Raw genomic sequence first — 27,726 nt, 5'->3', positions numbered from 1 at the left:
TGACAGAGTGACAGAATGAAGCTAGATAGCATGTAAAACATCCAATAATTGACCCTGACACTATAGGGGACGGCATGCAGAGGCAGAGGCAGCGGCAGCAGGCTAGAGAGTGGCATGGCGACATACCCTAATTGGACTCAGGCTTCAAACCAATGGGTGTCAGAGAGGAACCAAAGGAGGTGAGCAAGAAGCGCTCAAATAATATCGGTACATGATAAAAGTTTGCCAGTATATTTTGTGGATTACACAGCAGGGTGGCGACAAAGTTAACATGGAAGCCATGAAAACAACCCAAAATTCTGCCTGACACAGCTCGTTTGATAAGGGGACCATGTATGCTTACAGTTCATGCCAGTCGCTGCACTGGCTGCCAGTCTCCTTTCGAATACAGTTTAAAATAATAATAACCCTCATCCATAAAGCTCTGTATAATGCTGCACCCCCCTACCTCTCCTCTCTTATCTCAGTCTATCGCCCAACCCGTGCTCTTAGATCCGCCAGTGATCTTAGATTAACCTCTACCCTAGTGCGGACCTCCCACTCGCGTCTCCAAGACTTCTCTAGAGCTGCACCAATTCTATGGAATGCTCTGCCCTGGACTATCAGACTAATACCTAACCTCCAAAGTTTCAAACGTGCTCTTAAAACCCATTTCTTTAGGCAAGCCTATAACACTCATTAACTGCATGAAGTTTTAACTCTTCTACTAACCCGTCCTGTGTCGTCCTCCCATCTGTTATCCAGCAACCAACAGGCACCAGACTTCTCTGCAGTCCCATTCACCCTGGACCTGGTATATAAGATGACGGCTGAGTGGTTCAAGCGACAGCAATTCCATTTATTATATTTTTTTCTATTCCCTAAGAAGAATGGCTTGACCATTAAATATTCTTTTACCTCGTGTTACCCCATCATCTTCATAAACCGTAAGCTCTGGCGAGCAGGGACCTCACTCCTGTTGTTCCATACAAATGTTGTGCTCTGTTACATTACATTTGTATTTGTTTCCTATGATTTGTAAAGCGCTACAGAATATGATGACGCTATATAAATAAAGATTATTATTATTATTATTATGGAGGCAGTGAACTAGTAGTAGATTAAAGGTGCTGCAACTATGTTAGTTGGATCTTGGGATGGAGCTGGCGCTCTGCAGCCAGGCGAGCTTTTGCCAATCCAAGCCCCTGTCTCTAGGCTACTCCCCAAACAGCACTTCTAAGAACCTTTTGTATAAGATCAAGTGTAGTAGCGTTCTTATAAGTTTAGGATATGGCGGGTGAGGGGAATGTAAACAGATGCGCAAGAAGCGCTGAAATAATATCCCTAAATGGTAAAAGTTTGCAAGTATATTTTGTGGATTACACAGCAGGGTGGCGACAAAGTTAACAACTTTGATGTGGAATGCCCTGTAATAGCTCTTGGGCGGTGTGCCTTTTATCGCCTAGGCTCAGCAGTTTCAGCACCGCCTGCTGTCGCTTAGCGACGGCACTGCTGCTGTGCCTAGAGCTACCGACTGATGGCGCCATGCCCACGGATGGTAATTCGGAGGAGGTGGAGGAGGGGTGGGAGGAGGTATAGTAGGCCTTTGAGACCTGGACCGAGGTAGGCCCCGCAATTCTCTGCGTCGGCAGTATATGACCAGCCCCAGGGTCAGACTCGGTCCCAGCCTGCACCAAGTTAAGTGTAGTAGCGTTCTTATAAGTTTGGGATATGGCGGGTGAGGGGAATGTAAACAGATGCGCAAGAAGCGCATGATGCGCATGGAGCTGGCGCTCCGCTGCCAGGCGAGCTTTCGCCAATTCAAGCCCCTGTCTCTAGGCTACTCCCCAAACAGCACTTCTAAGAACCTTTTGTATAAGATCAAGTGTAGTAGCGTTCTTATAAGTTTAGGATATGCCGGGTGAGGGGAATGTAAACAGATGCGCAAGAAGCGCATGATGCGCATGGAGCTGGCGCTCCGCTGCCAGGCGAGCTTTCGCCAATTCAAGCCCCTGTCTCTAGGCTACTCCCCAAACAGCACTTCTAAGAACCTTTTGTATAAGATCAAGTGTAGTAGCGTTCTTATAAGTTTAGGATATGCCGGGTGAGGGGAATGTAAACAGATGCGCAAGAAGCGCATGATGCGCATGGAGCTGGCGCTCCGCTGCCAGGCGAGCTTTCGCCAATTCAAGCCCCTGTCTCTAGGCTACTCCCCAAACAGCACTTCTAAGAACCTTTTGTATAAGATCAAGTGTAGTAGCGTTCTTATAAGTTTAGGATATGCCGGGTGAGGGGAATGTAAACAGATGCGCAAGAAGCGCTGAAATAATATCCCTAAATGGTAAAAGTTTGCCAGTATATTTTGTGGATAACACAGCAGGGTGGCGACAAAGTTAACAACTTTGATGTGGAATCCATGAAAACAACCCAAATTTCTGCCTGACACACCTCGTTTGATAAAGGGACGATGTATGGAGGCAGCTATATGGACGACTTTTGGAGGTAGCAATGGAGACAACGTGTGGAGGCTGCTATGGAGACAATTTAATTTGGATAGTGCCTGTATGTGGCAGTCCCAAACATTTTTCAAACCAGAGGAGCAGGTAGGTGGCCCTCCAGTAAAATGGAATAGATTGAGTGCCTGTATGTGGCAGTCCCAAAAATGTTTCAAACCAGAGGAGCAGGTAGGTGGCCCTGCAGTAAAATGGAATAGATTGAGTGCCTGTATGTGGCAGTCCCAAAAATTTTTCAAACCAGAGGAGCAGGTAGGTGGCCCTCCAGTAAAATGGAATAGATTGAGTGCCTGTATGTGGCAGTCACAAAAATGTTTCAAACCAGAGGAGCAGGTAGGTGGCCCTGCAGTAAAATGGAATAGATTGAGTGCCTGTATGTGGCACTCACAAAAATTGTTTCAAACAGAGGACCGGGTAGGTGGCCCTCCAGAAAAATTAAATGCATGAAGTACTATAGCAAGAGCCAGTGGGCCCTGTCAAAAAATAGCCATTTTCCTCTGCTTTACTGTACAAAGAGGAGGAGAAGGAGGAAAATGAGGAGGAGGAGGAGTGGATCAATTATTCAGGTTGAGCTTCCTTCACCTGGTGGAGATTGGAAATTCTGAGAAATCCAGCCTTTATTCATTTTAATAAGCGTCAGCCTGTCAGCGCTGTCAGTCGACAGGCGTGTACGCTTATCGGTGATGATGCCACCAGCTGCACTGAAAACCCGCTCGGACAAGACGCTAGCGGCAGGGCAGGCAAGAACCTCCAAGGCGTACAGCGCCAGTTCGTGCCACATGTCCAGCTTTGAAACCCAGTAGTTGTAGGGAGCTGTGTGATCATTTAGGACGATGGTATGGTCAGCTACGTACTCCCTCACCATCTTTCTGTAAAGATCAGCCCTACTCTGCCGAGACTGGGGACAGGTGACAGTGTCTTGCTGGGGTGACATAAAGCTGGCAAAAGCCTTGTAAAGCGTACCCTTGCCAGTGCTGGACAAGCTGCCTGCTCGCCTACTCTCCCTCGCTACTTGTCCCGCAGAACTACGCACTCTGCCGCTAGCGCTGTCAGAAGGGAAATACTGTTTCAGCTTGTGCACCAGGGCCTGCTGGTATTCATGCATTCTCACACTCCTTTCCTCTGCAGGGATGAGAGTGGAAAGATTTTGCTTGTACCGTGGGTCCAGGAGAGTGAACACCCAGTAATCGGTGCTGGAATAAATTCTTTGAACGCGAGGGTCACGGGATAGGCAGCCTAGCATGAAATCTGCCATATGCGCCAGAGTACCAACGCGTAAGAATTCACTCCCCTCACTGGCCTGACTGTCCATTTCCTCCTCCTCCAACTCCTCCAACTCCTCTTCTTCTGCCCATACACGCTGAACAGTAAAGGACTCAACAATGGTCCCCTCTTGTGTCTCACCAACATTCTCCTCCTCTTCCTCCTCATCCTCCTCCACCTCCACCTCCTCCGATATGCGCTGAGAAACAGACCTGAGGGTGCTTTGGCTATCAACAAGGGAATATTCTTCCCCTGTCTCTTGTGACGAGCGCAAAGCTTCCGACTTCATGCTGACCAGAGAGTTTTTCAACAGGCCAAGCAGCGGGATGGTGAGGCTGATGATGGCGGCATCGCCACTGACCATCTGTGTTGACTCCTCAAAGTTACTCAGCACCTGACAGATATCAGACATCCACGTCCACTCCTCATTGTAGACTTGAGGAAGCTGACTGACCTGACTACCAGTTCTGGTGGAAGTTGACATCTGGCAGTCTACAATCGCTCTGCGCTGCTGGTAAACTCTGGATAACATGGTCAGTGTTGAATTCCACCTCGTGGGCACGTCGCACAACAGTCGGTGAGCGGGCAGTTGGAGGCGGCGCTGCGCTGCCCTGAGAGTGGCAGCATCTGGGCTGGACTTCCTGAAATGCGCACAGATGCGGCGCACCTTCGTGAGCAAATCAGACAGATTGGGGTATGTCTTGAGGAAACGCTGAACTATCAGATTTAACACATGTGTCAGTCTGGCATGGCACATGTGTCAGTCTGCCGAGTTGCAGAGCCGCCACCAGGTTACGGCCGTTGTCACACACAACCATTCCCGGCTTGAGGTTCAGCGGTGCCAGCCACAGATCAGTCTGCGCCGTGATGCCCTGTAATAGCTCTTGGGCGGTGTGCCTTTTGTCGCCTAGGCTCAGCAGTTTGAGCACCGCCTGCTGTCGCTTAGCGACGGCACTGCTGCTGTGCCTAGAGCTACCGACTGATGGCGCCGTGCCCACGGATGGTAGTTCGGAGGAGGAGGTGGAGGAGGGGTGGGAGGAGGAGGAGGCATAGTAGGCCTGAAACACCTGGACCGAGGTAGGCCCCGCAATCCTCGGCGTCGGCAGTATATGAGCAGCCCCAGTGTCAGACTCGGTCCCAGCCTCCACCAAGTTAACCCAATGTGCCGTCAGCGATATATAGTGGCCCTGCCCGGCAGCACTCGTCCACGTGTCCGTGGTCAGGTGGACCTTGTCAGAAACGGCGTTGGTCAGGGCACGGATGATGTTGTCTGACACGTGCTGGTGCAGGGCTGGGACGGCACATCGGGAAAAGTAGTGGCGGCTGGGGACCGAATACCGAGGGGCGGCCGCCGCCATGAGGTTGCGAAAGGCCTCGGTCTCTACTAGCCTATAGGGCAGCATCTCCAGGCTAAGCAATCTGGAGATGTGCACATTAAGGGCTTGGGCGTGTGGGTGGGTTGCACTATATTTGCGTTTCCGCTCCAGCGTCTGGGGTATGGAGAGCTGAACGCTGGTGGATGCTGTGGAGGATCGTGGAGGCGACGATGGGGTTTTTGTGGCAGGGTCCTGGGCAGGGGGCTGACTAGCAGCTGACACAGGGGAAGGAGCAGTGGTGTGCACGGCCGGAGGTGAACGGGCTTGTTGCCACTGAGTGGGGTGTTTAGCATTCATATGCCTGCGCATACTGGTGGTAGTTAAGCTAGTAGTGGTGGAACCCCTGCTGAGCCTGGTTTGGCAAATGTTGCACACCACAGTCCGTCGGTCATCCGGTGTTTCCTTAAAGAACCTCCAGACTTCTGAAGATCTAGCCCTCGCCGCAGGAGCCCTCGCCACGGGAGCTTCACTAGTTGACACATTTGGCGCTGATGCACCAGCTCTGGCCCTGCCTCTCCGTCTGGCCCCACCACTGCCTCTTCCAACCTGTTCTGGTCGAGGACTCTCCTCCGTCTCAGAAGCACTGTGTTCACCCGGCCTCTCAACCCAGCTTAGGTCTGTCACCTCATCATCCTCCGATCCCTCAGTCTGCTCCCCCCTCGGACTTCCTGCCCTGACAACAACTTCCCCACTGTCTGACAACCGTGTCTCCTCATCGTCGGACACCTCTTTACACACTTCCACTACGTCAAGAAGGTCATCATCACCCACAGACTGTGACTGTTGGAAAACCTGGGCATCGGAAAATTGCTCAGCAGCAACCGGACAAGTGGTTTGTGACTGTGGGAAGGGTCCAGAAAACAGTTCCTCAGAGTATGCCGGTTCAAATGCCAAATTTTCCTGGGAGGGGGCAGACTGGGGGGGAGGAGGCTGAGGTGCAGGAGCTGGAGGAGTGGCGATTTCGGTGACATGGGTGGACTGCGTGGAAGACTGACTGGTGGTGGACAAATTGCTCGAAGCATTGTCAGCAATCCACGACATCACCTGTTCGCACTGTTCTGGCCTCAACAGTGCTCTACCACGAGTCCCAGTAACTTCAGACATGAACCTAGGGAGTGTAGCTCTGCGGCGTTCCCCTGCTCCCTCATCAGCAGGTGGTGTCTCACCCCGCCCAGGACCACGGCCTCTGACCCCTGCAGTAGTTGGACGCCCACGTCCCCGCCCTCGTCCTCTACCCCTAGCCCTCGGGTTAAACATTTTTAAAATGAGAGTTATAACTTTATTTTTTTTTTTACTTTTTTTTGTTTTTTTTTGTGTTTTTTTTTTTTTTTTGTGTTTTTTGTTTTTTTTTGAGTTTTTAAAACCAAACAATGCTATCCTATTGCTATGGCTATTTTCTAGCCGAGTATCAAAGCACACTACTATGCCAGATGAGATGACACTGAGTTAGTGCCTAATTGAAATCCAACCCCTACTAAATTTTCCCACTTCGGTCTTTGCTATGGATATGTGCGTCACTAAGCGCAGAACACAGCGGTCGCAAGTCTCACTACAAATTGCTCAGAATTGGCTAGTACATGCACTGCAGAAAGTACAGCCACCAGCAGATCAACCAGAAATCAAATATATAGAACGCTACTGTATGCGTAAGTAAGCTCTTTGTATTCTCCTATGGCTATTTTCTAGCCAAGTATCAAAGCACACTACTATGCCAGATGAGATGACACTGAGTTAGTGCCTAATTGAAATCCAACCCCTACTAAATTTTCCCACTTCGGTCTTTGCTATTGATATGTGCGTCACAAAGCGCAGAACACAGCGGTCGCAAGTCTCACTACAAATTGCTCAGAATTGGCTAGTACATGCACTGCAGAAAGTACAGCCACCAGCAGATCAACCAGAAATCAAATATATAGAACGCTACTGTATGCGTAAGTAAGCTCTTTGTATTCTCCTATGGCTATTTTCTAGCCAAGTATCAAAGCACACTACTATGCCAGATGAGATGACACTGAGTTAGTGCCTAATTGAAATCCAACCCCTACTAAATTTTCCCACTTCGGTCTTTGCTATGGATATGTGCGTCACTAAGCGCAGAACACAGCGGTCGCAAGTCTCACTACAAATTGCTCAGAATTGGCTAGTACATGCACTGCAGAAAGTACAGCCACCAGCAGATCAACCAGAAATCAAATATATAGAACGCTACTGTATGCGTAAGTAAGCTCTTTGTATTCTCCTATGGCTATTTTCTAGCCAAGTATCAAAGCACACTACTATGCCAGATGAGATGACACTGAGTTAGTGCCTAATTGAAATCCAACCCCTACTAAATTTTCCCACTTCGGTCTTTGCTATGGATATGTGCGTCACTAAGCGCAGAACACAGCGGTCGCAAGTCTCACTACAAATTGCTCAGAATTGGCTAGTACATGCACTGCAGAAAGTACAGCCACCAGCAGATCAACCAGAAATCAAATATATAGAACGCTACTGTATGCGTAAGTAAGCTCTTTGTATTCTCCTATGGCTATTTTCTAGCCAAGTATCAAAGCACACTACTATGCCAGATGAGATGACACTGAGTTAGTGCCTAATTGAAATCCAACCCCTACTAAATTTTCCCACTTCGGTCTTTGCTATGGATATGTGCGTCACTAAGCGCAGAACACAGCGGTCGCAAGTCTCACTACAAATTGCTCAGAATTGGCTAGTACATGCACTGCAGAAAGTACAGCCACCAGCAGATCAACCAGAAATCAAATATATAGAACGCTACTGTATGCGTAAGTAAGCTCTTTGTATTCTCCTATGGCTATTTTCTAGCCAAGTATCAAAGCACACTACTATGCCAGATGAGATGACACTGAGTTAGTGCCTAATTGAAATCCAACCCCTACTAAATTTTCCCACTTCGGTCTTTGCTATGGATATGTGTGCCACTAAGAGCTAAACACAACGGTAGCAAGTCCCCCTGCTAATTCCTCACAAAATGGTACTAGATGCAAATTAAAATAAAAAAAGTAGAACGTTATTGTAGCCCTAAGAAGGGCTGTTGGGTTCTTTGAGAATCACTCCTGCCTAACAGTAAGCTAATAGAACACCCTAACGCTTTCCCTGACCAGCAGCAGCTCTCTCCCTAGCGGCATCCAGACACAGAATGATCCGAGCAGCGCGGGCAGCGGCTAGTCTATCCCAGGGTCACCTGATCTGGCCAGCCAACCACTGCTATCGACGTGTAAGGGTACCACGTCGTGCTGGGTGGAGTGCAGAGTCTCCTGGCTTGTGATTGGCTCTGTTTCTGGCCGCCAAAAAGCAAAACGGCGGGAGCTGCCATTTTCTCGAGCGGGCGAAGTATTCGTCCGAGCAACGAGCAGTTTCGAGTACCCTAATGCTCGACCGAGCATCAAGCTCGGACGAGCATGTTCGCTCATCTCTAGTTATTACGTTTTTTTGCGGTTATGACTATGTATGGAAAAAGTAGAACATTTTGAAGTTCAAAAATCAAAAAATTTTCCAAATTTTTACCAAATATCTGATTTTCTCATAAATAAATGCAAAACATACCACCAAAATTTTTCAAATAACCTGAAGTGCGATGTGTCATGAGAAAAATTTTTTAAAATCACTTTGATATGTTAAAGCGTTCCGAAGTTATAACCATTTATAGTGACACAGGGCAGATTTGAAAAAATGGGCCGTGTCAGGAAGGTGAAAAGTGGCTTCAGCGTTAAGGGGTTAAAGGACCTTTGCTGCATCAATTGAGAAGCCCTTGCTAGGGGCAGCTACCCACATTTGGAGAGTGCTGTAACTCTATGTCTTGGGTGAAAGCCGTAGTGGTGCAACTAACTGAATCTCTAAAATACATAAGCTGCCATAAGTAGCCTCCAACAGATGACTCTAACCCAGCAAAAAGGAGGAGGACATGAAAGCCCAATCTGAAACTAATGCTCTGCTGGCATAAGGTAATCATCATCTTGACGATTCTTAACGGCAATGTAGTAATATGTAGATTATAAAGGTGCTGTTGTCAGGGAATAATGTCCAGTAATAGTAGGTGATGTTATCAGTGATTAGCATGCACTATGCACTAATATGTAGATCATAAAGATGCTGTTGTTAGTGAATAGCTTCCAGTGATATTTAGATCATAAATATGCCATTGCCAGTGAAAAGCATCCAGTAAAACATTGATTGTAAAGGTGATGTTATCAGCGAATAATACACAGTAATACACAGATCAGAAAGGTGCTGTTGTCAGTGAATAGTGTCCAATAATACCTTGATTGTAAGGGTGCTTTTGTTAATAGAAAGAGAGTCCAGTAATACATTGATCATAAAGGTGTTGTTATCAGTGAATAGTGTCCAGAATTACATACATGATAAAGGTGCTGTTGTCAGGGAATAGCACACACTAATACATAGATCATAAAGGTTCTGTCGTCAGTAAATAGCATCCAGTAAAACATTTTATTGTAAAGGTATTCAATTTTTTCAGTGTCTAATGTCGCATTCCTAGAACATAAACTTCAAAATATTCAATTCCAGATTCCCTGAATTTCAAGTTCAAATTTGACCAAGATGCTTTGGATCAGACAGCAGCGGTGACATACAATTATGATAAATTTCTCCTGGCAGTGATCCCAGATGAGGCTGACAAGGTAGAAGAGAAGGTTGCATCGTCTAGAGGTCTCCCAAGATAATTTCTGGGAAATTCAGCTCAGAGATCCCACCTTAACCAAAGCTAGGGAAAATGCTGGTGAATGGGGAGTCTCAATATACAGGGACTGACAGAGTGTTTGCACACATGGCAGTCAACCAAGAACTGTTGGATCAAGATTGACAAAATCTGTGAGAAGACTGTTGAACTGATGGTACCCCCTCCTACCAGAGAAAGGTCACTTAGCAGTATTATTGAACCTCAAATCAACAAAGTTTAGGTAATCCAGGACTGGCCACCACCCACAACTAAAAGGCAGGAGAGAGCTGTTATAGGCAATGTGAGTTATAAATCAGAGTTTCATGCAGAATTAGTTACTATAGTCCTCTTGAGTGGAAGTTCTAGATGTATCAAGCCATAGAGCAGAATGCAAGGGTCAAAAGAAGGTTCCTAATTACAGAATTTCAGCTTTTCTGTTGAACACAGAGTGGGAAAACTACCAGGTAATACAAATGGCTCTCAATAACACATTGCTTGTTGGCCAAAGGTATCTATGGAAGACTCTGCTCCAGTTAACAGTAAAAGGTTAAACTACAGCCTGGATGCTTAAGAGAGCACCTGTAAGGCCTGCATTCAGCCATTCCTGTCCGATGGATCTCTGTTGCAAAGAGGTGAAGCCACAGATTGAGTTTTCAGCTATAATTTAATAAGTCGAGATAGGATGGTATTTAGTTAGTGCTCTGATGAGCAGGTTTTTGTTTTCTGTTTAACTTAAATTTAACCCCTTAACGACTTGGCCTTTTTTAGTTTTTTCACTTCCATTTTTCACTCACCAAATTCAAAAATCTATAACTTTTTTATTTTTCAATATAAAGAGCTGTGTTATGGCTTATTTTCTGTGTAACAAATTGCACTTCATAGTGACAGTATTTAATATTCCATGGCGTGTACTGGGAAGTGGGAAAAAAATTCCAAATGCAGTGAAAATGGTGAAAAACTACATTTCGACGTTTTCTTGTGGGCTTGGATTTTACAGCTTTCACTCTGCATCCCAAATGACATGTCTACTTTATTCTTTGGGTCGGTACGATCACGTGGATACCAAATTTGTATAGGTTTTATAATGTTTTCATACATTTAAAAAAATTCAAACCTCCTGTACAAAATATATCTTTTTTTATTTCTATTTTATATCTATTTTTATTTTGCCATCTTCTGGCGCCAATAACTTTTTCATACTTTGTTGTACGGAGCTGTGGGTAGTGTCATTTTTGCGATTTTTGATGTTGTTTTCATTGCTATAATTTTTGGGACTGTGCGACCTTTTAGTCACATTTTATTAATTTTTTTATATTTTTCAAAATGGCAAAAAAATGCCATTTTCAACTTTGGATGGTATTTTCCGTTACGGGGTTAAACGCAGTGAAAAACCATTATTATGTTTTGATAGATCCGGCATTTTCGGACGCGGCGATACCTAATGTGTTTATGATTTTTACTGTTTATTTATATTTATGTCAGTTCTAGGGAAAGGGGGATGATTTGAATTTTTAGGATTTTTTATTATAATTTCTTTTTTTTTTACTTTTTTTTATTTTTACTTTTACTATTTTTCAGACATCTAATGTACTCTAACCCTAGGTAGTCTGATTCATCCTATCATATACTGTCATACTACTGTATGGCAGTATATGTGGATTTTACTCCCCATTCATTACAATGTGCAATTAGCACATTGTAATGCATGGGTTAAAACGATGTAGCCTCGGGTATTCGGAACACCCAAGGCTACCATGGCGACGGATCACCGTTCCCCATGACGTCATCGGGGAGCGACGATCCGCGACAAGCATTGCTGGCGGCGATCGAGGTGAAAACACCCGCGATCGGTGCTAGCAATATGCAGCAAAGACTTACCGGCCATGGAGAGGGCTCGGCCCGGGACCCGGCACCGGGCTGTATTTTTGTTTTATCAATAAACTCAGACAGATCCTGGACTTGGACTTCACATTGGTGTTATTGTCTGTAAAAGCCTTGGTTACCTATTTGATCCTGACGCTAATCCCCATATGTAACTAAACCTCCTCAACATGTTTTGTCTTCATTGTGTCATCTGGGGTTTGATCATAGTAGCAGCATGAAACATAGTCTTTATATAAACTCCCTTAGATATGTCCAAGTGCTACCCATTCTCAAAGGAAGATGGATCTTTCAAATTTTATCAGTATATTAAACAACTACAATATAAGCTTGTGGTTTACCCTACAAAACACAAAGGATCATGGTTGATGAAAGAGGGAAAATACAAACCAACATATTTTGGAAATTGTCCTCCACCAACATCTTGTTACATGCTAACATCCAAAGACCTTATATAAATGCATACTCCTTAAACATTAATTTAGTGCCTGGTGAAATTACACCAAAGAATAAGACTTCTGATTGTTCCAATCTTCCGCTAGACCCATAAACTTGAAAAATACATGAAAAGGAGAGTATATTATGATGGCAAAGAAAAAATGTGAAGAAGCAAGATGGATACACGGACTTGCATGCCTGTTCTTAATGATGGTTTCTTCTTTAAGACTGCATGTAAAGGCATTAAATCACCATTCCTTAATGTCTCTTAACAAAGAATGGAAAAGAATGACACATACCAAAAATATACATTAAATGTGCAATATACTGTAAAATTGAAATACCTACTATTCTTCTCAGGTGTAAAAAGCTTCATACTAGCATATTAATTATAGTAACCTGTAATTATTCTGTAAAAAAAGACATAATGACATTTTCCCTCCATATATTAAATATTTACCACATGATGTTAATGTGTCACAAGGGCTAAAAGAAGCATATTTTACAATAATGTTCAGTGGGTACGGAAAGTATTGAGACCCCTTTACATTTTTCACTCTTGCATTGGAGTCAATTGGCAAGATGCACTAGTCCGTTTCGCGCTGTATCAGCGCGCTGATACAGCGCGAAACGGACCGTCGCCCGTGGTCAGTTCCCCGCAGTCTTGCTCCCTCCCGCAACGGAATAAAGAATTGTATTTTAATTGCCAGAGTGCCAGCTCTATTTTTTCTTTCTATTTTTTACGATTACTTGCATCTCCTTGGACTTACTACTTGAGCTAGAGCACCACATGTACTCACACTATTGGCTGGCTAGCATTACAAGATAGCATTGTTTTTTTCTTGTCAAAACTTTGATGCATGGATCCATGTGAATATTACTGTGTAGTGCCCCTCATAACATCCCTCTCTTTGCACAAGAGAACTGTACATATGTTTGCTTATTTATTAGGCAAGAAAAACTGAAATAACACATGGTCATAAGTACAGGCAGTCCCCGGGTTACGTACAAGATTCTGTAGGTTTGTTCTTAAGTTGAATTTGTATGTAAATCGGAACTGTATATTTTATAACTGTAACCTCAGCTTAAATTTTGGTTTGGTTTTATCAATAATTTTGCAATATAACGATTTATACCACCCCTTCCTTGTTGTAATGTTTACTGTATTCTATATCTTCTGTTTCTAGTCTCTATAATTTACCACACTCAGGGTTAATACTAATAATATAAATACACATTCACACACATATAATAATCCTTACACCTGACTATCCCTATTATTACAGAGAAGGAAGGGGGACAGGGAGATTAACTTAGGAGGTTAACAGGAGAGCAGGGGTATAGACATAGGTTAACAGGGGAGCCGGGGTACAAAAATAGGTGGACAGGGGTACAGAGGTAGGTTAACAGGGGAGCAGGGATACAGAGTTAAGTTAACAGGGGAGCAGGGGTACAGAGATACAGGTACTCAGCCCAATCCGGGAATGTGATATGGTCTTTTCTGTGGGATGATCCTCCTAGCTGGTGATGAGGGCAGATTCCTTCTTCCTTCTTAGCTGATATCCAGGGAAGATTCCTTTTTTTTCCTCCACACTCATGCCCCTATAAGTATGTCCCTTGTCCCTTCCCCCCAAAATGGTGGACAACAGATGTTTGCCCTTCATATCTTGTATATCCAATTTGGTCACCCATTCAGCCCCCCTTAGGTGGGAAATGACAAAAGACCCTAGATTCCCATCTAGACATATAGGGGCAGATTTATTAAGTGTCTGAAAGTCCGAATATTTCTAGTTGCCCATGGCAACCAATCACAGCTCACCTTTAAAATATTCATGAGCACTGGTAAAATGAAAGCTGAGCTGTGATTGGTTGCCATGGGCAACTAGAAATATTCTGACTTTCAGACACTTGATATATCTGCCCCACAGTGTCCGGAATAACTGAACCAAGGTTAACAACAAACTTAATTGCAGACACTGTTCATAAATGTTATAGCTGATCATTGTAGCCTAAGGCTAAACTACAGTAAATTACCAACATCCAGAGATCTGTTTGTAACTAGGGGGTCGTCTGTTACATTCCTGCGGATTGGGATTGTGGCCGGCCTGCACCCATACTGGGCTTTGATCCACTGTACTCGCTGTGCTGCTCCACATTTTTTCTTTTGCTTTTTCACTGTAATATTCAAATTTTCTGAGATAATGACTTTTGGGTTTTTCTTGGCTGTGAGCCATAATCATCAACATCAACATAAAGAAACACAAGATGACTCTATGTAAAATATGTGTTTTACTTTTTGAATTGAATTACTGAAAAAAATAATCTTTTGCTAATATTCTAATTTATTGAATTCCGTATATATGAATATATATATTCAATGTACAACTGGGACAGATTGCAGTTACATTTACACTTCAATACATTACAGCTGATAAAACAGGTAGGATTGTCAGCCACATATTAACAATGTCACTACTGTATAGGCTACAGGAAAGATCTACCAGTTTCTATTGCCTGTATTGAAAAGTCACTATATTCAGCCAAATGGACTTTAATGATTAAAACAAAATCATAACAAATTTTCTAAAGACTGGGATGCAGGTTAAGGTGGAACATCACTCATTGAGCTATTTTGCATTGTCCATAAGATTGCTCTATTTTTGTTTCTAAATTTTGCTCTTTGCTGCAGTTTTTTGTTGGTAGCAATAATGATCAAGGGACTGAGAGCAGAATAAGAACAAGCAAGCATTATCCTTGCATCATTCAAGTCAGGACTTACATTAGACATAGTAAGTGTATAAATCCACATAGAGTTATCCAGGCCAAAAAGGACCACATACAATGCAACTAGTAGAATTACTGCTCTTGAGGCTTTGTATTCCATAGAATTTCTTTTCTTTCTGTCTGAGCTTCTAATCCCTCTTATAGTCCTCTCATGATTTAACAATAAGTATACTATGTAACTACTCGCCAGTGTCATCAGTGCCACAAAAATGAAATCTCTTGAGGCCATAAAAGCTCCGTTGAGAATATATGAAAAATAATTTAAGAAATCTATGTTGCAAAAAACCACATGCAGAACGAATGGAGAGGTTGTAAAATTTCCTTTGGCACGTGCTATAGACATGCTGTAAGGGTACATGATAAGAATGATAAGCCAAGTGGTAAAAACTATGATAGACATGTTTTGCGAAACTTTTTGTTTCAGAAAAGACCACACTCCAGAGTTTGGTGCAATAATAATGCATTGGTGACAGCTTAGCAAACTGGTGACAGCGATACACATGGCTCTACTCACTCTGTAACTGTATATGATCAACATGCATTCTGTGTTGTTAAGTAAATTACTCAGCCCTACTGCCTCCAAAGACTGAGGTAAAACTCGTGAAAAAATGACAATAAGATTTGCAAGAGCCAAAACCACCAACATGAAATGAGCGGGGAGAAGCTTCTTTTCTATGACTTTCAGACAGATAAATTGAACCAAGATGAAGACATTTCCAGGGATGCCAACAACCATGAAGAAGAGAAAGCCAGCCGCTTTAAAGAGGACACGAGGATCCATCATCTACATGTTTTTACCTATTGCCTGTGGGGAGAAAACAATAATAATTATTAATTAATTGAAATGAGCTAGGCGGCTATTAACTATCTAGGCCATTTGAGAACAATTAATTTTTTCCGATGGAGCCACATGAGAAAATGGAATGGTTTAGAGGGCCAGACTAATATACTTAAATAATTTTAAGGGCAATACATAATGCCCTCTCTCATAATGTCCTAACTTATAGTGCCACCTCACACTAGGACCCCATTTATAATGCCCCTTATCCCCACAGTTTTTTGTCCCCTATACCCCCCCTTTTTTTTGGCAGTTTAGGTTTTAAAAAAAAAACTGTGCTCATCCTTCCTCTGATCTCTCAGGTGGCAGCTGTCTTCTATTCTGGTCCTGCAGTAAGGTGCCCAGCGCTAGTGATGCAGTGATGTCATTGAAGTGCCAGGGAGAGGTGGATTTCTGTGCATAGTGGCAAAAGAACGAGTGTATTACTCCCTGCTCTGCCACAGCGACAGTCGTAGGCATCAATCTCCCTATGAGACCCGTCACATACCCATGATACCTCAAGTGTTGGGGTGCAAGGGCAGGGATAGTTAGAGGGCCGGATGTGGCCCAGTGCCGTACAATACCAAGGTCTGAGGTAGGCAAAGAATATACATTATATCTAACTTTTATTACTGGCCATAGTTCACATTGCAACCAACATAGTTTCCATTTATTATATTAGTTTAATTAGTGAAAGATTGGGTGCTATGGCAATATTTTTTTTGTAAGGCTGTGGTCTCAATAGAGTATGTTTGTAAACCAAAAAGGACAAAATGTTGCAGCAGGAATCTTTGTACCTCAACTTTTGGATACCAAAGTTTGAAATTTGCACTAAAAATTAATCCCCCACCCTCAAGAGTTCTCTTCTACCTAGTTAGCAGTGTCAGTGAGGGGGGATAGCTTGACTGTATACTGCAGCACCCTGCCTTCATGAGTGGAACAGAGAAATCAATAAAAGTCTAATCCCATAGATAGAAGCATCAGTGGAAATGTATAAAGACATTCAATCAGTACTGTGTGTAGTTTGTGGATGGGTTCCCTGATGACAGATTCAGTTTAAATAGACACATTTTATTTATTCATCCAGAATTTTTACTTTTAAGTCTGTTTATACCCCCCAATTTTTTGGGGCAAGGGCTTAATGGGGTGCTCATCAACACCCACACCTGTGTTAATGGAGGAATCACTGAAACAATGTTAGCTGTTCCTTTTAAGGCAGGCCTGCAATGAAGTTGAAATGTGTTTTGGGGGAAAAAGTTCATTTTCTAAGCAAATATTGACTTTGCAATTAATTGCAGTTAAGCTGATCACTCTTCATAACATTCTGGAGTACAGGCAGTCCCCGGGTTACATACAAGATAGGGTCTGTAGGTTTGTTATTAAGCTGAGTTTGTATGTAAGTCGGAACTGTCATAAGAATCAATATTCTTGCCATAAGAATCAATATTAACACTAAAGCTTCATTACAGATACATTTGATAACTGTTACAGCTGATCATTGTAGCCTAGGACTAAAGTACAATAAAATACCAATATCCAGGGGTCCGTTTGTAACTAGGGGTCGTATGTAAGTCGAGTGTTCTTAAGGAGGGGACCGCCTGTATATGCAAATTGCCATTATAAATCCTGATGCAGTAGACTTTGTAAAAATTAACATTTGTATAATTCTCAAAACTTTTGGCCATGACTGTATCATATTAAAAGCATAGGAAAAATTTCATGACAAAAAAATAAAAAAAAACTGACGCGTTTCAGATCTGAGCAAATCCTTACTCCTTAAACTACGATTAAGGATCACTTAGATCTGAAACATGTCTGTTTTATTGTCATGGTATTTTTCCTACCATACTATGAATTGCAATTTGTTACCCACAAAACAAGCCCTCACACAGTTCTATAAATGGAAAAATAAAAAAATGTATTGATTTTTTTAAGGTGGGAGTAAAAAGGTGTAAACACAAAAATTGAAAAAGGGCCTGGTTGTTAAGGGGTTAAACAAGAGAGGCGAAAATGTATACAAGCCAATTCAGTAGCTTTCACTCCATAAACTGCTCCATACACTTTTATATGTTATAGTTGAAAATTGATCATGTCATTCATTTTCAAACATTTTTAGAGCTACATTACTGATTTTATTCTCTGAAACATTTTCTCACATTTCTTAGTCCACTTTTTCATTATTTCTCCACCCTCATAGTTTTGAAAACAAAGATGTAGAGTTTAAATAGTTTCCTAAATGCTGTCAATAAAAACATCAGCCAATCCCGTCAAAAATTATCCCTAGCCTTCCTTTGTACACTGAAGTATATAAAAGTTACAAAGTCAGGTCTGGCAATATAGCGGTGATTTTTTCAGCTAAACATATTTTAAAGTATTAATCCCTTAAGGATGCACGTTTTTTCGCTCATTTCTTGCTCTCCGCCTTCAAAAAGGACCGAGCTGAGGGCCAAGATCCCACTATAACATCAAAGAGTGCACTCTTTTTACACTGATATCAGATGATTCCATAGATTACGACAGAACCTGTTCTGTTAAACACGGATACATGTGGAAAGCCCCCCAAAAGAGTGCAGAGGAGGTCGGCAGTAATTTTGCATTGACGTCACTGATCATTTTGCCCTTCTTTTCACGTGTCAGTGTCCTCTTTCAATCCGTCTATAAACTACATGGATTTGACACGTAAATCTGGCTGTAAACTAGAGTCCCCAAAAGGTATTGCAATATGCGTTATACAGATACCCCACAACTGACAGTGTAATTTCAGTGAAAATCACTGTATAAACTACGTGGATTTGACACATAAATCTGGCTGTAAACTAGAGCCCCCAAAAGGTATTGCAATGTGTGTTATACAGATACCCCACAACGGACAGTGTAATTTCAGTGAAAATCACTGTATAAACTACGTGGATTTGACACATAAATCTGGCTGTAAACTAGAGCCCCCAAAAGGTATTGCAATGTGTGTTATACAGATACCCCACAACTGACAGTGTAATTTTCAGTGAAAATCACTGTATATACTATGTGGATTTCACACGTAAATCTGACTGTAAACTAGAGCCACCAAAAGGTATTGCAATGTGTGTTATACAGATACCCCACAACTGACAGTGTAATTTCAGTGAAAATCACTGTATAAACTATGTGGATTTCACACGTAAATCTGACTGTAAACTAGAGCCACAATAAGGTAAGGCAATGTGCGTTATACAAATACCCAACAACTGACAGTGTAATTTCAGCGAAAATCACTGTATAAACTATGTGGATTTCACACGTAAATCTGACTGTAAACTAGAGCCACAATAAGGTATTGCAATGTGCGTTATACAGATACCCCACAACTGACAGTGTAATTTCAGCGAAAATCACTGTATAAACTATGTGGATTTGACACGTGAATCTGGCTGTAAACTAGAGCCCCCAAAAGGTATTGCAATGTGCGTTATACAGATAACCCACAACTGACAGCTCACTACTGCAGATGCATGAATGTCAAACAGATTTCTGGGAAGCTTGAAAAAATTCCAAATGTGGAAAAATTGGAAAGAAATCACATTCAGTTTTTATGACTTTCACCGTGCAGTCCAAATAACACCTCTACTTTATTCTTAGGTTCGGTATGATCACCGTGCTACCAAATTTTTACAGGTTTAATTGCTTTTTAACACATATTCAAAAGTTAAACAATTGTGTTTGGGCACTATTTTGCGTTATGTGGTTCACCCCCGGTAATAACCGATTTTATATTTTGATAGATTGGGCATTTTGGGATGTGGCAATACCTATTGTGTCTGTGACTTTTACTGTTTATTACGTTTTATATCAGTTTTAGGGAAAGGCAGGTCATTTAAACGTTTAGGTTTTAACTTTTTTAAAATTATTTTAAAAAAAATTTTGAACCTTTTTTTTTTTACTATTTCTTATACCCTCTAGGGTACATTAACCTTAGATGGTCTGATCATTCCTACCATATACTGCGATACTACTGTATTGCAGTATAAGGCATTTCTGCACAGTACACATTACAATGAGCCACTGGCTCTTCATAACAAAACTGCAGAAAACAGACTGCCTCGGGTCTGACCAAGACCCAAGGCTGTCATGGAAACCGATCGCCGCCCCCTACTATGTTCGGGGAAGCGACAATCCGATCCAAAATGGTCTATTCAATGTCGCCAGCAGCTTTGTCTGCAGCATCGGAGGCAAGCACTGACCACGGTTATTAGTGGTGGGGGTTTTCTGCAATGTGCCCTGAGCCCTCTTCATACACCCCCTGCAAGACATAACAAAACTGTATTACTTTGATATCTCCATAATCATACTGACCCACTGAATATAAAGGTGAGGCAAACAGTGAAAGTTGTAGAAACAACGCCCCAAAAATATGGCACGGCTGCATATTTTTTTTGTTAATTTCACTGCATTTAGATCAATTTTCTAGCTGTTTAGTGCATTGCATAGAATATTGAAAAATGCCACTATGAAGCACAATTAGTACCACAGATGAAAAAAACATATAGATCCATACACAGAGAAAAGTAAAGGCAGAGATAATAGTTGTTGTGTCACATTTCCTTACAAGCAACTAAAGTGAATGCAATCATTTTGCAAGTCGCCACTTTGCTTTGATACGCTGTGAGATGCGCAGTGCTAGTCTTTGTTTGCTTTGTGTTGAGGCCATAGTTATATAATGCCTTACTCTTAAAGGAAACCTGTCATTCAAACCAACCCCCACTAACTTAAAATATTGTTCCTCCCTAAGTCTATAAAGTTCTACAGTACATTCATAAAGTGGACTCACTATCTAAGCATATTCATATTCAATTAGGTGTCTCTCCAGCTTCTTTATCAGCAAGGGATGTGCTTTATATTCAGCTGAGTGAACTCAGCTCTGCTTCTTCATTCACCCGTTCCTTAGGAATGTGAGAGACACTGGCTGTGTATGACTTGCTGAAGAGAAATCAACTCTCTTATTTACCCCTCCCTCATGTATTCTTTTTATTAAGTCACACACAGCCAACATTTCTCTAAACCCCCTCACCCCACTTCCTTCAGAAATTCTCTTCAGTGAGTCACACACAGCCAGGGTCTCTCACATTCCTAAATGGGGAGAATGGCCTGGTGGTGTGCCAAATTCAGCTGAAAGGAAAGATGGTGATCAGCCTAATATGAGCACAACTTTACAAGGGGATTGTGGAACTTTACAGGCATGGGGAGGAACACTATAGGGATAGTTGTACTACTGTATAATAGTAGCAAAGTTTAGTTAGTGTAGGCTATTTTAACTGACAGATTCCCTTTATTCTGGGAAAAGAGCTAACTAGAAAAATCTGATAAACAAAATCTCCTTGGCTCCAGTCTTGGTTTTAATTTAAAAAGTGCTTATTGGCCTTGATTTAATTTAGAATAATCAAAAAGAAAATCAATAAATAATGTATACAGTTTATCTTGAAGATTTTGGCATTGGATTCAGTAAAGCAAAATGACTCAGATTAAAGTAAAAAGTACAGAATGTAATTAAGAAAGACTATTCCATTTTTATTTTGATATTTTTTTTCTTTTTGAAGCATGTAAGATACATTCTCAATATGAAGTTATTGTTAAATTCAGCAATTAAAAATATTTAAAAGTGTAAGAAGACTTTTCAAGATGGATTAACTTTATAACATTTGTAATTATAGCAGAAATTGCTGATTTAATTATCAGTATATAAAGTTCAATACCCAATTAGCATGTACTGTCATTTAAGATATCATCAGTTGAAAGAAAAAAAACCTAAAACACTGTTATAAAAAGACACATTGAAGTTATGCTGCATTACGTTCATGGTATAAGCCATATTTACTAGTTCTCAAACTTTTTCCCAACACTTGGCAAGTATCAGAAATAGTGGGGGTGGTTTACAGGTAAGTGATTTGTAGTTACAAGAAATCTCATGGCAGTGAGCTCCAGTAAAATGAACCATAGGCAGATTTTATATTGCATCCCCAGCAAATAATATTGATATAGTTTCAATGTGTTATTGCATTTTAGACTATAGGAACTTTGACAACATTTATAATATCACAATCTAAATCCATTGTTATTTATGCACCTCACTGGATTTTTTTCAGTCCCCAAAGTTGACTATTTCAAGCCCAGTAGTTCCATGTAGTATCTGGCACTGTTTAGAAATCGATACTGTATTACAGCTAATAATTACTATTGGACACATAATATACATGGCATAGAAGATCTACTTGCTAGTTGTTGACAGAAAATTAAAAAAAAATAGCTCTTCTCAGGTTTAAAAAAAAAAAGAAATACTTGAAGAAATATTGAAATTATGCAAATGAACTAGCACTGCCTGGTGTAGTACTGTGCATGTGATTCTAGTGAGGTTCTGTTAGATGCGCATGCCCATTATTACAATACAGTACATGGCTTCTCCTTTCAGTGAAAGCAAAAAGCCATTAGATAAGCAACTCAGTACTCAGTTGTTCTAATCTTTGGCGTTAAAAGAATGTCTGGAATAAGCTTGGCCATACCTACAAAACATTCTGCTCTTTATGAAAATGTTTCCTGAATATATCTACTGAATAGAATGATGTGGCATATGTAATAATCATGTTAGAAAAGGTTTTTTTGTAATGACATAATGTTTAGTTGCTTAAAACGGAATATGGGGTTGTGGGAAATGGTAATAATATTAATGTACTAAATAAATATTCTAAATCTATCCTATGTTATGTTGTATCTTTTTACCTTGTCCTGTACAATAACAATGTTTACAGAAATCTATTGCAGATGTCCCTGGGGTATTCTACTTTCAAGAAGCTTTGCAGATGTCTATGGAGGGAAAACTAAGTTATGTATTTAACTTACCCATACAGCTGAACATAAAGCAAAAGGAAAACTTCACAATAATAACTACTACTACAGATTACTAGAAGGAAACCTAAAATAATGTTTTGAATTTCAATAATATTAGTTTTAATAATGTTTTATTGGTTTTTGACCAAGGGCATGAGACCAATTCGAATGGTTACATAAATTTCCACTCAAGCTTACATAAGGATTTACAGTATACCGGATGTATGGCCACAGAAAGGTATAGATTCCTCAATTACGTTAAATCCATAGTAAGAGAAGTCATAGAATATGTTTCAGTAAGAGTTAACTACATTTTATTAGTACCATCTGAAGAAAAAGATAAAAACGTATAATTCAATAAACAGAAAACTGAGGGAGATTTTCAAGTACTGCATTGGCTTTATCTTACCTTAATTCAATGTGTACCAATTATGGGAATACTCTACATTAATGAACCATTGACATTTATACATTGTTGTTGCCCTGGAAATGATCCACAAGGAATTAATTACGCTATATCAGTTTGCAAAATAATTGTTTTGACAGACTTTAAACCATGGATACTCTTCAATATTATTGAAAGAAATTAGTTTGATAATAAGGAAAATAATTACTATCTGGTATCTGAATTTTATATTTTTGCTTTTTTCCACCTCATTGAAAACATATAAACATATATACATGTATATAATTAGGACACTGTTTTTAGTTTTTATATTATAAAATATGTAGCCATGATTTTATAAAAGTAAAATATTTTTTAATGTTGGAATTCAAGTTTTTTTGCAAAAATTTTTTTTTTACTATACTATAACACATTTAGCAATTCCTGCTATTTTTTTTAAACCAAAGTATAAACTTTATATTTACAGTGGGAGAGATTTATTGGGTACCTGAAACACAACTTTAGTTAGTGTTGTTAGTCGACTAAAATATGTATATGCGTAACACCCTGTACGATGCCCCACCAATGTGAGCAGCGCTAGCCTTATCTGGTCACTATGGTGCCCCATGACTATTCTCCTCTCCGGCATCAGTTATCACCCCTTCGTGCATGTGACCTAATCAGCTGTCCAGATGTCACGGGACGGAGACTGTTGCCTGTCAGAGTGACATGCCAGCAGGGGTGTACCAAGCCTGTCTGCTGCCTGAGGCGAGCCATAGAGAGACGCCCCTCCCCCCCGCCCATATATGTAATATTTCAGGGAGTGTCAGGACCAGATCCATCATATTGGTTTGGTGTGAAAATAAAGCAGTACCGCCCTGTAGTATTTAATGCATACAGCATGCCGCCATATAGTATAAAATGCATACAGAATATTGCCATGTGGTATAAAATACATACATCGTCCCCCCCATGTAGTATAAAATGCATACAGCACCCCCCCCCATGTAGTATAAAATACATACATCATATTGCTATGTAGTGTAAAATGCATACAGCGTATACGGCATGTAGTAAAAAATACATACAGAATATTGCCATGTAGTGTAAAATACATACAGCGTACCACCATGTAGTATAAAATGTATACAGCATATCGCCATGTAGTATATAATGCATACAGCATATCGCCATGTACTATATAATGCATACAGCATATCGCCATGTAGTGTAAAATGCATACAGCGTACCGCCATGTGGTATAAAATGCATACAGCATATCGCCATGTAGTATATAATGCATACAGCATATCGCCATGTAGTATATAATGCATACAGCATATCGCCATGTAGTATAAAATACATACAGCATATCGCCACATAGTATAAAATGCATGTAGCGTATCGCCATGTAGAATAAACCGCATACAACGTGCCACCATGTAGTATAAAATGCATACGGAATACATATATACACATATAAACACGTACATATACACATACACATCACATACATATACACATACAAATCACATACATATACACATTACATACACAGATCACATACATATACACATTACATACACAAATCACATGCATGTATACAAACATACACATACATATATAAATTACATACACAAATCACATACATGTACACAAACATATACACATACATATACACACATACATAGACACATCACATACATATACACACATATATATATATATATACATTACATACACACATCACATACATATAAACAGATAAACTTACTTTATTTTCTTTTATTTTCCAGGAAGGTTCTCCAGGAGCGGGGGAGGGGGGGGGGGCTTGGGCGTACAAGGGGGGGGGGATCCGAGCGGAGGAGGGGGGGAGCGGAGCGGAGAGGAGGAGGCCGGGAGCGGAGCAGAGTGGAGGAGAGGGGGAGGACTGAGCGGAGGAGGACAGAGCGGAGCATAGCGGAGGAAGCGGAAATGAAAGGGACAGAAGGAGTGGAGCAGAGTGGAGGAGAAGGGGGAGCCGAGCGGAGGAGGGGGGGAGCCGAGCGGAGGAGGGGGGGAGCGGAGCAGAGTGGAGGAGAGGGGGAGGACGGAGCGGAGGAGGGGGGGAGGACAGAGCGGAGCATAGCGGAGGAAGCGGAGATGAAAGGGACAGAAGGAGCGGAGCAGAGTGGAGGAGAGGGGGGGCGGAGCAGAGGAGGGGGAGAACGGATATGAACGGGACAGAGGGAGCGGAACGGAGCAGAGTGGAGGAGAGGGGGGGGAGCAGAGCGGAACAGAGCAGAGGGGGTGTCAGCCTGGGATGGTGGTCAGGTGGACGGCAGGACAGGCCGGCGGGCGGCAGCAAGGTCCGGTTGGCGGCAGCACGAGTGGGGGTTCCAGCGGCAGCATAGGCAGACTGGCGGGTGGTAGCCACCCACAATGCCGCCCCTCGTCCAGCAGGTGGCGCGCCGCCTGAGGCGAGATTCTCAACTCGCCTCATGGCAGGTGCGCCCCTGCATGCCAGTGGCACTTCGGCAGCTTTTGCTGGCCTGAGTTGGGTTCTATGCTTAGTGATTAAAGATATTAAATATATTATTAAATATATACAAACATCATCAAGGAAAAAAACATCACTACTATGCGCATGCACCCAGCAAACCACAACGGAGAAGATTCCAAACGAGTGAGACGTGCGGCCTCCTGTCTGGAAGCCGCACTAACTTACTTCGCAACCTGAGTCTCACAACCTGTCGAAAGACAACATTTCTATAAGTGTGAATACAAGTGGACAGACAGCCATGAGTAGCTTGATTGAATTTTGGTTATTGCAAGTCTTCTTGATTACTATATGTATTTAAAGGAAACCTACCACTTGTAGTGGCAGGTTTCCGATGGCAATATCGGGCACCAGCTCAGGGTGAGCTGGTGCCGGAGCTTATTTTAGTTAGTGTTTTAAACCGCGGTATCGCGGTTTAAAACACTTTTTAAACGTTGTAGCCGGCGCAGGCAGGTACGCGCTCGGCGCTTACCGTGCACGCGGCTACATAGGAAGTGAATGAGAGCCGCGTGCACGGTAAGCGCCGAGCGCGTACCTGCCTGCGCCGGCTACAACGTTTAAAAAGTGCTTTAAACCGCGATACCGCGGTTTAAAACACTAACTAAAATAAGCTCCGGCACCAGCTCACCCTGAGCTGGTGCCCGATATTGCCATCGGAAACCTGCCACTACAAGTGGTAGGTTTCCTTTAACATTCTATTGATATGAGTCCAGAACCTTTCTAGATTGCCCTAATCTATGGTATATAACTTTAGACCATAAGACTGTTGCTTCATAAAACAACTATTGAAGGATTTGCAAATTGGAAATAGCATCTATATCAAAATAGTAACTATATTCACACTATTGGAAGTAGTGAATACCCGGATTACCTGGATTTAAATATCTGTAATTTACTGTATATATTGATTGCGAGACATTGCATGCAATTCATAACCGAATTGGATTTTTTACATAGATATATTTTATTTGATTACCGTATATGAATTCAAAATATATAAATGTATAACATTTGAATGTTTATCATAAAATTGATTACTGAATTAAACTGATATTATTACAAACCACTCTTATTAGTGCCCCCAACTTTTAATATTAAAATATACTTTTTATATATTGTTTTAAAACTTAATAGATCTAATATATTAGAGAAAGTACATAGAGAAAATACAAATACAGTAAAGCTTTTCATTGAGATTCCAATTTTATTTTAATATTGTGTATACATAGGAGTAGTTTAATTATAAATGGGGAAGAAAGATCAATGACTTCTGATTTTAAAGAACATTAATTTTTGTTAAACTTTTGATCATTTTATTACAAATTCTGGTTTCTGTGTGTAATCCAGATTTTACTGTTCTTTTCTTAAAGAGTTAAGGTTTCTTAAGGTTTTCCAGGATTAGAATAAAATCTAATATTACATCTTGGTGTTCAAAGTTGTAAAAAAAACAAAAATTGAAACCAAACATATTTGTATTATTTTAATTGAATAAAATACTTTTAAAATAAAAAAATATATGTTGTCAACCCTTAGGCTAATTAGGGTTGAAATGCAGGGACTAGAATCCTGTATGGGTAGAAAACAGTGTTCCCTTTAAGTCTTCCAACCTGCAAATAGAAAAGTTAAAACAAAAAAAATCACATTCCCCCTATATCTCTAACGGTTTTATCTATTTTAATTTTTCAGTGTACTGTATATAGCTAAAAGAGAGCATTGATTAGATGCCCCTCAAAAAAGAGGAAATTGTACCTGTTTACAATGGATAATGATGGTGTATAATGTGTAAAAATATAGGAGTGATCAGTATAAAGAAATTATTCATTGTAGGAACTGGGCACATTTATTGTCTGTGGAGGAAAGGTGATTTAGATATCAATTACAAAAAAAGGTTGCAAATAGTGAAAGTCATGGTACGCTCTACCAACAAACGTCAGGTACTATAATGTCACTTAAAAAAAAGACTACACATAATTCATACAGCAATATATGATATTTACATGATGCCGATTCAAAGCCTAATTCAACGTGGAACAACATACTTTTTTTTTTTTATTATGTGTCTTTGATTAGGGATTTTTGTGTTTGCATTCCTTTTGACCAATATGCTACTTTGCATAGCAAACTGGACTCTTTTTGACCTGTTATTTTGTATCTTTATTAAGATATGCAAAAAGATGCTTATTATATCAATTTC

At 41.2% G+C, this 27,726-nt stretch overlaps 1 protein-coding gene across 1 annotated transcript; it reads right to left on the bottom strand.

Annotated features, from left to right (window-relative positions):
- Positions 1–14,751: 14,751 nt before the first annotated feature.
- On the bottom strand, positions 14,752–15,714 carry LOC140117074 (olfactory receptor class A-like protein 1). Its single transcript, XM_072133504.1, has one exon. It carries the CDS (start codon positions 15,712–15,714, stop codon positions 14,752–14,754), a length of 963 nt encoding a protein of 320 aa, XP_071989605.1.
- Positions 15,715–27,726: the final 12,012 nt, after the last annotated feature.

Source organism: Engystomops pustulosus, chromosome 2 (genome assembly GCF_040894005.1).
Source record: "Engystomops pustulosus chromosome 2, aEngPut4.maternal, whole genome shotgun sequence".
NCBI lineage: Eukaryota > Metazoa > Chordata > Amphibia > Anura > Leptodactylidae > Engystomops > Engystomops pustulosus.
This window is presented reverse-complemented; position numbering and strand designations above follow the sequence as displayed.

Coding starts and splice junctions, on each gene's coding strand:
- LOC140117074 (XM_072133504.1), bottom strand. CDS start 15,714: ATGGATCCTCGTGTCCTCTTTAAAGCGGCTGGCTTTCTCTTCTTCATG.